This window comes from Aulostomus chinensis, chromosome 11 (assembly GCF_037954235.1).
Source record: "Aulostomus chinensis isolate RoL2024-O1b breed Wild chromosome 11, RoL_Achi_v1.0, whole genome shotgun sequence".
Taxonomy (NCBI): Eukaryota; Metazoa; Chordata; class Actinopteri; order Syngnathiformes; family Aulostomidae; genus Aulostomus; species Aulostomus chinensis.
This window is the reverse complement of record NC_141330.1, coordinates 23,251,081-23,264,065: the sequence shown is the minus strand read 5'-3', so window position 1 is coordinate 23,264,065 and position 12,985 is coordinate 23,251,081. Positions and strand designations below refer to the sequence as shown.

Genomic DNA, 12,985 nt, shown 5'->3' with positions numbered 1-12,985 from the left:
TGCCACTCCCATTCATATAAACTTGTTGGCCGAAATATTTCAAACACCTCAGTGCAATGAAGCCCAGTTCAGTATTCATTCCAATGTATATATTTATCTTTTTAAGTTAGACATGTTTTTACCCCTTGAGCCACACTGAAATACTGATCGGGCATATTTTGATAATTAGGGGGAGAATTTTTTTGGTGATATCAAAGTGACGGAATTACATTATGCCAGTGGGCTGCAGCACATCAAAAGTTCATTTGAAATATTTGTTTATTTATTTATTTTTTTGAAAAGGAGACCACTTTTGTCTGACCTTATTACTGTCTGAACACAACACTATAACTCAGTTTTGTGTTTTAGCCTACAGGTAAAACAATTTAAAAAACTAAAAAATTACGTAACCTTGCACATTCTGAGATGTATTAACTGCAACCCAACATTTTTTTTTTGTCTGTACAGTGTCTTCAGTGCCTTAACTTACATTTTTAGGTAATCCTGCATACACTGATATTACAGTTGTGTGGCTATACATTTTGTTATGAATATCTCTTAAAGATATATTTTCTTCAGTTTTTTTGAGGCTTCGCAGATTTTTGGGCAGTTATTTCTTGATTTATTTTCCCATAAATGTTGATGTAGTTGCTTGAAAAAGAGCAATCCAATCTTTTTTTCATTTGTAAAAGCACTACAGACTTAGGGGCTTTTATCAAACACACAACACTTTGGCTGGGATGTAGCATGGAAAATCCCCAATAATAATCATTTTTCAAGTAATGTAAGAACTCAGTGTGACTATTCACATTAATAAATGTATGACTTCTTGTACAAAGGAATTATTTTTTCTGCTCTTTTCTTGTCATTTTCCTCTGCATGTACAGAGTGCAAGTTCCACTGCACCAATGGGAATTGTTTGCGTCTTGGTTCACTGATCTGCAATCAGTTGAATGACTGTGGAGACAACAGTGATGAAGAGAACTGCCCTGTGGTTACTCAGCATCCTCCACCGGGCATCTTCAATTGTGAGTGCTGCAGAGTGGTGTTTTTCCCCCTTTCCTCCTTCACTGTACATGACTCTATAAAGCAGATACTCACATTCCTGGCTTGTTTCTCTGGCTTGTCTTTCCTCTGTTCTTCACTTCTGTCTCTCCTTGAGGTCACTTTGTCAGCTCCCACAGGGACAATGTGTTGTTGTGGTACAGAAAGTCTTTGCCAGGGGTGATACTGCAAAAGTGGTAGTTTACAAAAGTGTAACACATTTTCAATGATAGAATATTTGTTGCATATATTCTTCTGTCTCTGAGCTTCTTTGCTTCAGTGCCAGACTTTGAAGCTATAATTAGCTGTGTCTTTGGTTATGTATAGATGAATAGTATCTCTCTCTCTCTATCTATCTATCGATCGATAGGTATAGATATACTATAAGTCACAGTATCACACTGATTTGGCTTTTGCAGATACATTGAAATCAGCGTGTTTGCTTCCCAATCCCAATACCAATTATGGAGTTAGGTAGTTTGTCCAGCAGAGCATGCTTCACCTCCATTGTTTAAAGTCATCTCACCACTGTCTCAGTGTACGTATCACAGCTGACTAGACAAGAAGTGGAGTCCTAAGGTCAAGGAAACAAAAAGCCTTGTGGTGGATTTAGTCAGATCGAAGCGAAGTAAAATCTGGTCAACTGGACGTAAGTTTATCTTGAAGACGTTTCACTTCTCATCTGAGAGGCTTCTTCAGTTCTAGTGAAGAGTGTGGAAACTCCAGCTTATAAACCTATGTGGGAGTGGTCAGTGCTATTGTGGTGGAAACGACCCCCCCGAGACTCACCTGGCCTCCCCAAACGACAGTTGTTGTGCGGTGCCAGGGAGTTTCAGGGGTGGTCGTTGGGGAGTTTCACCGACCACTCAGATGCTAATGGGCTGTGCTGGCAGCAGCCGTTCCACACGGGTCTTTCAGCTGAACTCTTTGGGGAAGCTTTGAAAGGACTTGGTTGTAAATAGGTGAGAGGAAATGTCGCAGTCCACCTCCTCTGTTCAAAGATGGTTTCTCTATCCTGACGTGGATGGCTTCTTTAACTCCTCTTTCAAACCATCTGTCCTCTCTGTCGAGGATTTGGACATGGTCATCCTGGAAGGAGTGGCTTTCCTCCTTGAGATGGAGGAAAACCGCTGAGTCCTGTCCTCCAGAGTTGGCTCTTCTATGTTGGGCCATGCGCTTGTTGAGGGGCTGTTTGGTTTCCCCTATGTAGAGATCCGTGCAGGCCTCACTGCATCTGACAGCGTATACCAGATTGCTTTTCTGGCTGTGAGGGGTGGGATCTTTGGGGTGAACCAGTCTTTGTCTCAGAGTGTTTTCTAGTTTAAAAGACACAGGGATGCGGTGCTTGTTATAGATTCTCCTTAATTTCTCAGAAACCCCTGCCACATAGGGGATCGCTATGTTTTTTCTCCTGCCTTCTTCATCTTCCCTCCTCCTGGAGCTCTCCTCCTTTCTGGACCTGGAAGAGGATTTTACAAAGGTCCAGTCTGGGAAGCCACAAGTTTTAAGTGCTCTTTTCAGATGCTGCTGTTCTTTTTTCCGGCCTTGGACGCTGGTAGGGATGGTCTCCGCTCGGTGTTGCAGCGTCCTGATGACACCTAACTTGTGCTCCAGAGGATGGTGAGAGTCAAAAAGCAAGTATTGGTCAGTGTGGGTGGGTTTCCTGTACACATCCACCCTCAGGCTCCTGTCCTCTTGAATGTAGACGTCGCAGTCCAAAAAGGGCAGATGGTTGTCTTTCACATCCTCTCTGGTGAACTTGATGTTGACGTCTACCGAGTTGATGTGTGCTGTAAACGGTTGTACCTCCTGAACCTTGATCTTCACCCAGGTGTCATCAACGTATCGGAACCAGTGGGTGGGGGAGGGTCCACTGAAGGAAGTCAGGGGCCTCTGTTCCACCTCTTCCATGTATAGGTTGGCCACGATAGGAGATACGGGAGAACCCATGGTACAGCCGTGTTTTTGCCTGAAAAACTTCCCTCTGTACTGGAAGTAAGTTGTGTTCAGGCAAAGGTCCAGAAGTTGGCAGATTTGGTCTGGATTGAGGTTGGTCCTGTTGCTGAGGGTGTTGTCCAGCTGTAGGCGTTTCCTCACTGTTTCCACAGCCTCCACAGTAGGGACGCAGGTGAACAAGGAGGTCACATCGTAGGACACCATGGTCTCATCTGGGTCCAGCTTGAGTTCTCTAACCTTGTTCACGAAGTCCATGGAATTCTGGACGTGGTGGGGGGTTTTCCCTACCAAGGGGGCTAAGATGGTGGCGACGTGTTTGGCGATGTTGTACGTCACGGAGTTTATGCTGCTGACAATGGGTCGGAGCGGGGCACCTTCCTTGTGGATTTTGGGGAGGCCGTAAATCCGTGGAACTGCGTCTCCGGGGTACAGGCGGTGATACTCCAAGCGGTTGATGATTTCCCCCTTTTGCAGCTTCTGTAGGTGTTCCACCACTTTCTTCTTATAGCTGCTGGTGGGGTCGCGTTTTAAGGTCTCATATGTGTGAATGTCACTGAGAAGAGAACTGATCTTGTCCTGGTAGTCAGTTGTGTCAAGGACCACCGTGCATCTTCCTTTGTCAGCTGGAAGGATGGTGATGTTCTCATCTTTGCTCAGTGCATTCAAGGCCTTCCTTTCCTGGACCGAGAGGTTGGCAGAGGGGACCTTCGCTTCGGAGAGGGCCGCTGTGACCTTGAGTCATAGTTCATCTGCTTCTGTGGTGGAGAGGTTGTTCTTCTTGATGGCGGATTCTGTGGCAGTGATGAGGTCCACCGTCGGGAGATGTTTCGGGGTGACAGCAAAGTTCATTCCTTTGGCAAGGACGCGTTTCTCAGGACTGGTGAGCTCCCTGTTGGATAAGTTCCTTATCCACCTGTCCTGTAAGTCCGCTGGGGTTGGGCCTTCTGCTTCTCGTTCCCGGTCGAGGCGAGACTGGAGGCGCGCGAATTTCCTTTTCTGCCTCTCCTTGCTCTTCTGATGTTGAGATAGTTGGGCTGTCCCAACAAAGGAGGTGACCTTGTCCAAGATGGCGGGTGGCAAAAATGGCGTTAACTCTTGATTAAGGTGATCTAGCTTGCTCTTTAGTCCCTCGATGGTGAAATGGACCTGTCTCACTCTCTCGTTGAGAAGCTGACCACTCCCACATAGGTTTATAAGCTGGAGTTTCCACACTCTTCACTAGAACTGAAGAAGCCTCTCGGATGAGAGGTGAAACGTCTTCAAGATAAACTTACGTCCAGTTGACCAGATTTTACTTCGCTTCGATCTACGATGACCTGGATGAATGAGAACCTACACAGACGATTTAGTCAGATGAGTTTTGATGTTATTGGTAGGATGTCATGCTGGACAGTAAAGAAACCTGGCCATCTTTTATTTCCTTTGACAGCCAATTGAGTGTTGTTGCATTAACCAGCCTTTTAACTCAAAGCCACTTCCTTGAGAGCTGATTGGAGTGGAAGCTAGTAAATGTGTGTCTACATTTTAAGTTAACTGGAATGTAACTAACTTTAATTTTACATGTAAGCATATTCAAACAAAACCAAATACCGATGCAAGTTAAAATGTACATAGGTTAGATCAAAGATTTTCAAAGTAGAAAAGTTTTTGTTTTATACCAACTCACACTATATGAGTAGATTGAGATTTGTAGCCAAAGCTCTTGATTCATGTGTTCACACTGTCCAATTACTGCTCACACAGTGGCTATGGGTACCTACTTACTGTTCTGCCTAATGACAGTTGTCAATAAATAATAATTTGAATCCTCAGAGGATTCAAATTATTATGCCAAAGCTGGTCATCCATGTTCCTGTAATGTGCTGTGTAATCCTAGCACTTTCAGAAAATGTCTGCCACTTAGCATAATAAGAAAATGCAGCTTGTGGCAGTGCTTCCAGTCTTAATGATCTTGAGTCAGTGCACCAAAATTTCAGACTTAAAAATGAATTGGACAATGCATGACTAGTGGGGAGCGGCTAACTGGATCGTGATTAGTTTATGTGGCCAAAGACAGGCTTAAATTGCTTAAATTTTATACAATACTTGAAACAATGCACCCCCTTTATATCACTTCTAGATTTCCCAAGATACCTACAGTATATAGGATCATTATTATACTATTGATCCCAAAGATAGTAATAACTGAGCCAAACTAGTCTTGTCAGGAACCTTTATGTAACTTCAGAGTACACAGAATACATGCTCTGTCCCACCTTTTTTTGGTTTCTGACTTGAAAAGGAGGGAAATGGGAAAATTCCCCTTAAACTATTGCATGTCTTTACCATATTTTATCTCTTACCAAAACATATATATTTAGGCTATTCAACATAATGTGGTTTTGATGTTCTTTCACCTTCATTCAGTGAACCCCACTGCAACTATGTGGAGCCCCCTTGGAGATGCAAAGTTTGAAAATCTAACTGTAACAAGTGTTGAAATTAGCTATACTAAAATTCAATTTTTCGTTGATGAGTGAGGAATTTCTGGTTTCAGAAATCGACAGCACTTCAGACTCAAAGGTACAATAGTATGACACTGTGAGCTCTTTGTGTTGCTAAAAGCTGTTTTAAAACTAAAAAGAAACTGAAAAAGAAAAAAAGCACAATGTAAAACAAGAAATACATCATCAGCTCATGGAATTAAAAAGAGAAAGAAGAAGCATAATGTTCTTCTATAGATAACTATAAGAGCCTTATTCTCATCCTCAGTCTGGTCAGCATACAATACGGCAATATGGCACGATTTGTAGACAGACATTCACTTTGAAATGTATCGTAAAGGTGCACTAAGCATTGCTGCCTGATGTCACTTCTGTTGACATTCGTTGTAAATACCAAACAAACACAGAGCAAGCTTGCCCCTCCCCCCATGTTTCGGAAAATGCCACGAATGCGTATTGACATCGAAAGCGGATCTGTGCTGAGCTAACATCGCTAAGATGAGTGAGCAAACTCCAACAGTTTTTGAGTAAATTTATTTTCTAAATCTTTATACAATAACTTTACGATATAAGATTATGAGTTACAGCAGATATATTTAAAATTTGAATCTTTTCTTTGGTCGTGCCTTGGCTATTTCCCAAAGTGTATGTGTTGAATTGTTAGACGCTGTACAGCTATCTAGCTGCTTGCAACTACGTGACTCAATTGACTCTGCTTATTCCCAAATTTATGCACATGCACCATCCCTGACCATCTTGTTGGAGATTGGCTGGGACGTTTATGTGCACATCCTGTGCACTCAGTGTTTGTTTGCTGTTTGTGAGTCCTGTGTTGTCTCCAGAGATCTGACTTTTGTGTGTGTGTTCAGGGGGCAGGAAGCCAGAGGATCAAGAGGAGATGCCTACAATTTGAGACAAAAATATAATCGTGCACCTTTAAGTATTTGCAGGTAAAATTATTTAGCATTACAGTGGCAGGTCACACCACCAATTGCCATAGAGTCAGCCCAACAAAAATCCCATTTTATAAGTCTGACAAGTTTATCTGAAGTTTTTTTCTTAACCTCCCCATTTATGTCTACTTTTTTGTCTTTCTGCTGCTTTCATAAGCACTTTCTACCCTCCTGTTGAGTAGCATTGTCAAGGGAATAAAAGTGTTCCCTCGACTCAGCCACAATTGATGGAAACTGAGAGAGTGAAGGAGAGAGACATGGAGAGAAAGGAAGGACGAGGGAAGGTGAAGGACACCAATGGGCTCTGATGGATGCATGCCAGGCTACTCTGATGTACTACTGCATTGTCTTTCAACAATTTTTAGGAGGAAAGGAAAAACTTTTTTAAGGAACACTTTCATCCCTAGCACTGTGTGTATGTGTTTACCTGAATATATCTGGTGAGTTGGTTGTCTTCCCCTTGTTTCCACCTCTCATCTCATTCCCCCTCATTCACTGCCTACCCTGCTTCTTCAGATAAACATCAGACCCCTACCCTATTCATTCTCTCCTCAAGCTACTTCTTTTTTTTGGGGGGGTGGGGTGGTGGTGGCGTTGGTAGGGGTGCTTAGACTTGTTGGTGCAGGAGGACATCTCCAATGCATAGAATCCTGAGCTGGGTATTAAACTATTTAGCTGTCTGGAGAGAATGTTAATGTAAGTGTCTGCGGCTGGCATTATGGGAAAGCAGTTCCATATTGCAAATTTCTGGTAAGGCCTGAGAGAAGGGTTACCAAGTGAGAGCGAGTGAGAGAGAGAAAGACAGAGAGAAAGAACGAGAGAGAGAGGTGGTGAAAAGGGGATAAAAGGAGTAATAAATAGATGAGTAGCGTTTGCTGAAGAGTGGCAGGAGCTTAGGAGTCCAGATAAGGAGGTAGAGAGGGAAAGAAAGCAAGGTGAGCAGGAAGAAGGGAGTGCAATTGAAAAATATTTCTGAAGAAATGAAGTTGCCATCTTGTGGCCGCTGGCTGTTACTGTGAAAGACAGATGGATCATGTGTACTGTCTAGAGTCTAGACAGACTGTAGCTTGACACACAGCACCCTTTCCTCTCCTCTGCTCTCCTCTTCTCTCCTGAACCCTGTTAGGAGTTAGGTATTTATCCATCCATCCATTTTCTTCCGCTTATTCCTGTTAAGGGTCACGGGGGGGGGGGGGGGGGGGCTGGAGCCTATCCCAGCGGCTTTCAGGCGAGATAGGTCACCAGTCCATCGCAGGGCCAACACATATAGACAGACAACCATTCACACTCACAGTCATACCTACGGTCAATTTAGAGTATCCAATTAGCCTAGCCCCCATTTGCATTTGAAGTCAGAGTACCTGGAGAGAACCCACGCAGGCACAGGGAGAACATGCAAACTCCACACAGAAAGATTCCATGCCCCGAGCCAGGACTCGAACCTGGAACCTTCTTACTGTGAGGCAACTGTGCTAACCACTGCACCACAGTGCCGCCTCCAAATTCTAATTATGTGATTCAAATTCAACTCTTAATGACACATAAACATCATGTAAAGTTTGAGGCTGAAGTGAGAGCAGGTTATACAGATGTGCAAGCTGCTGTAAGACAAAAACTTGCACAAGCTTGCTATGTTTAATTGAGTCTGCTGGTCAGTGTGCTGGCTCTCAAAATGTGATTGTATTCTGTCATTACACAAAATATTTGCAGCTGGGTTTAGTATGGACTGTCTCTTTAAGAGACCTTAGTCTTTCTGATGATGTCATCAACCACTGTCAGGTAACAGAAACAGGAGCTCATTTAAGTGTGTGGGGTATGTAGGGTGGACATGGTTAGAAAATGGGAAGGAATTAGGACTTGGAGACGTAAGTGTACAATCTATGATAAAGTGTGGATAAAGAGGAAAATGGAGATGACATGATCAAATTTCTGTTGCAGACTGGGCAGATGAAAGACTTTAATACTAAGGGATAGAAAATATAATTCTTCATAAGCAGTGACAAAGCAGCAATGCAAGTTTATGGATACAAGATGCCATTAAACACCAGAAGAAGAAGACAAAGATGCCATCACATAAAGTCTTGTGGAACTAGGTATAGTCTTGTGATAGTTTAAGCATAAGGAAGATGCAAGAGCATGGCAGAACATCTCTAAATGCCTTCAGCATCTGTCAGTATGTTTCATGTACTGTTGACAACAACATCTTACATGTAATCCACCCATCCATCCATTTTGTTGCGTTTATATACCATATACCATGCCACCTCTTACATGTATTCATTGTACTTTATTGTCTCAGTTTTACCTGACCTCTAATTCATTATTAAACAAAGTTGAACATTGTCTTCATCGTGGTGATTGGGGATGGAGTTAACATCCATCGATGGATGGGTCACACTTCTTCTGTCAAACCCAATAGGAGTGTAACCAGATTACAAATGCTCGATCAGAGATTTCCACACAGCAAACTGCCCTAGGCCATCCACACCTGCGGACTATAGCCAGTCAGAGCCAAGAGCTGGCTCCTGAAGCCCCAATTTAGCTTCTACTTGGTGTGGATATAATCAGAATACATAATGAATGGAGACAGATCAATAATGACACCCCTATTCACAGCAGCTAAAAGTAGTGTGGGTTGTTATCAAGAATAACTGAATCTGAAACGTTTACAAGCCAGATAGCAAATTTAAAGCGTTCTTCAAAAACACTGTAGACTCAAGACTTCCTTTGACGATTCACTCTGTCCAGGTGTCGATATTTTCCTTGAATTTCCACTGTGACTCGAAGTTCACCCATCCATAGATCCATCCATTTTCTTCCGCTTATCCTGTTCAGGCGGGGCTGGAGCCTATCCCAGCAGCTTTCGGGCAAGAGGCAGGTACACCCTGAACAGGGCGCCAGTCCATTGCAGGGCCAACACATATAGACAGACAACCACTGACTCGAAGTTCAATTAGTCAGCAAATGAATGCAGTAACAGGATGCTGCTGATTCAGGGGCTCACTAAAGGCTGAGATGGGAATAATTAGCTGGTTACCACAGTTGTTAGATCGTAATGAGCATGCCTAAACATTTTCTGTGTGTATTTGTCAGTCTGAAAGTGTGATAATTTTTTTTCAGTCAAATTAAAATTAAAATCTTAGAGTATTAGGTAATCACTCATAAATCCAGTGTCATTAGTTGTTACTGGTTAACATGTAACATTAATGCAGTGATGAGTCTCTATTTCAAACTCATGTTATCCTAGAGCAAAAATGGAAACATTTGTAACTGATTTATTAACAGGTGAGAGCACAGACAGAAGGAGAGATGAAACATGTTATTTAGTCTGTTGTTCAGCTCACATCTCTCACATCACTGTCCGCCTTAAATCCAAAATTTTACTGCGTTGTCATGTTGTCATGTCATGTGGTTTTTCTTTGAGACAAACTCATGTTTCACGTTGTTGTCAAATGCAGTTTGTTTCTTCTTTAGCAAAGACTTGCATCCTTATTTATCTGGAAATAAAAACATAATACGATGAAATCATTTTGTCATATTTCTTATAAATGACACAAAACAAATACAATTTAGGGCAGTGACATCATTGACACAAGATGCTGATTTAAGATCTTTTTTAATTTGTCAGAACATGTCAAAATTGTACACAGTCGTGTAGAGCTGCCTTGAGTACAGGTGGTTAAAGGAATTAGAGTAAACACAACATTACAATGGAAAAATTATTGGGAAAAGCACTGAATAAAATGTTCATCAAGACCTCTGTCTTCCATTCATTTTCCTTTTATCATTTTTACCTCGTGATTGCTGCTTTCTATCTTTAGTTTTTACGATCTTTCAGTCTCATTCTTTGTGTCCCTTCCTCAACCCTGCCACTGTCTTTGAAGCTCATTTTAATGATTTTCCTAGCAGTCCTCTGGTCAGAGATGAATGGCACCTGGTTGTAAGTCTGCAAGGCCATTTAAAGCTAACAGCAGCTGTAGATGCTGAAGAGCCCCACTGCTGCCACCAGTCTATAACTAGAACTTCTGTCCTTTCCTATGGTCACTTATGAAGGCAAACCACCTCTTGATTTGATAGTGGTGCCTGAAGTGATTTTTGGAATTATTTTTTGATATTCATGGTTTTAACAAGTGGAATGTATGTCATGTATTTTCTGAGACTGGCCAAACTTTTTTTTTTTTTTTTTAACCTGTCCTGTTCAGTAGCTGAGGCAAGCAGCATCAGTGTTCCTGGTGCCTTGTTGTACTGAAGCAGTTTTATTCTGCATAGGAGGAATCTGATAAACTCCTCCTATTGCCATTTATGTTTAACTTTATTAGGAATGGTGTTGGTTCATTGATGAAGTTACCGGACTGAGGCTCAGGAGTGGACAGGAAGAGAGAACAGGGACAGGATAGGGAAGACAAGGGGGAGTGGGGAGACAAAAAAAACAACAACAGCAATAGCAGAAAACAACAACAACAACAACAAAAACACTAAAACAAACAAAGACAAAAAACAAACAAAAAACAAATAAACAAACAAAGAAAAAGTAACAACAACAAAAGAAAAAGAAAGAAAAAAAAACAAAAACAAAAAACAATGGTTGCAGAATTTCCGGTGCAGGCTTACCATTTGGTTTAATATAATTTTAAGATAAATGTCTGAGTGTGTGTTTATGGGTCAGCTGTGCGCTCCATGCGTGTATGTGTGTATACGCGTGTGTACGTGTATGTGTATGTGCTACGGTTTATCTTGGATGCTGTGCGTAGCTGGCTGTAGCTGATGTGGGGGGCCAGGACATCGCACCCCCAGTCCAGGATGGCAGGTAGGTCAGGACCAGGTCACCAGAGCACTCCGAAATCCCCAGGACACGGGGAGCCCCAGGCCACCCCTCCCCCAGGAAACAGCCACAGGCCCAACCCATGCCAGGACCCATAGGAAACCATAGGAGCAGCAACCCCCACCCGGAAGCAACCCACAGAGAGACGGGGCAGAGATGACCCCGGTCCCACCGAGCACTCCCCCCCCACAGCATGAGCAGAGCCCATGGGCACAGGGCCCCCCAGCCCGAGACCCGACCAGAGCCCCCCAAGGGGTCCGCCAGCGGCGAGGCCAACACCCACCCACACCCCACACCCAGGTGGGGCAGCCACAGCCCACCACAACGACCAGGCCCACCGCCCCCGAACAGAGCTATCCCCCCCCCAACCCTCGATCCCCATCCCCTCTACTCATCCCCTGTTCTCCCCCTCCCCCCAGAGCAGGAGGGTTTCAGGCTATAGGGCACCACAAGCCAGCCAGCCGGGACCCCCCACTCCCCGGAAAGGTCCAGCCCACCCGCCGGGGTGAGCCGAAGGCACGCACGCCCAGGACCGCCACCCCCGGACAAAACAATCATACTTTCATCTTCCTCCATACAGGGGCTGAGAACACCATAGATGCTGATACGGTCCAGGGCACCTCAGACTTAGTGAAACCGCCAGCGAGCGATATCCACCGTACAGCAGCAGGGCCCGTGACCAACCCCAGCCCAACCACCATGCCGGGAAGAGGACCACCCCCCCCCCCCGAAGAGCCCCGGCCAGGCCCCCAGGCCCGCAATGGTGCAGTTAGCAAAGGAGGCAGCACTGGACCCACTCCCTGCCCCAGCTGCCCCCCCCATCCCAACATGGTGCAGGGTGCGTGTTGTGCATGGGAATGTAGATGTGATGATGTGGATGACTAGAATGTGGTTAGAATTGGCGGAGGCACCCAGGGCATGGGAGCCCCGCCGGTTGCAGATGGCAGAGTCTCCCAGTACATCCTCATGCACTCCCCCAAGCCCTAAATGTCTACGATGTGATTAAAATTGGGGGGTCCAGCCCCTCAAGGCCTAGTGATACATAAGATGTGATGTGATGGGACAGAGAGGCAATGAGAGGGGCTGAGGAATGGGCCAGACCTGCAGGGGGTCAGCTTCCAGACTGGCCCCGCTGACCACCCCGTCACCACTGCAACCAGCCGACAGGGAGTCTTGCCTCCCTGGTCCAGAGGTCAGATTGGAGCACCAAGGGGCACTGTCCGGAGATCCGGGCAGAGGGCCCACCACCGTGCAGTCAGAGGGCAGGGAGGGCCCAGGCCCCCAGTGCACAGCGGAACCCCCAGCCAGCAGCCCGTGGTCAGGGCCCCCAGTTCGATCAGCATCAAGGAGGTCAGCCCCCATCCTCAGACGTCCCCTAGCATCCTCCCTTTGTCCAGAGTGGTGGCAGTCCAGGACACCGCGCCAGGGCCCAGCCCGCCCGAGGGTGGGCCGCGGCTAGCAAACCCCTCCCAAATGTGGGTGCGACCCCCCCAGGGGAGCGGCAGGGCCCCAGGTCAGCAAGTCCCAGGCGCCAAGCAGTCCACCTCTACCTCACTCTCCAGCCCCTACCTCCCTCCCTCCCTCCCTCCTGACCCCCCTCCCCCTGACCCCCCTCCCTCCCTAACCCCACCTAACCTTCCTTCCCCACCCTCCTCCCATCGTCCGGGGGCAAATATGCCCCAGCCGCCACGGCAGGCCCCAGCACGCCCCACCGGGGCCCGGGGACAGGGCGACCACAGCCCCCCACC

General features: G+C 45.5%; 1 protein-coding gene across 1 annotated transcript in view; it reads left to right on the top strand.

The window, feature by feature from the left end:
• Nucleotides 1-12,985, top strand: part of LOC147253796 (low-density lipoprotein receptor class A domain-containing protein 4-like) — a 193,745-nt gene that overhangs the window by 12,975 nt on the left and 167,785 nt on the right. The window contains exon 2 of the mRNA XM_086219101.1: nt 867-1,007. Within this exon, the coding sequence (XP_086075227.1) occupies nt 867-1,007 (141 nt within the window). The remainder of the gene's footprint in view (nt 1-866; nt 1,008-12,985) is intronic.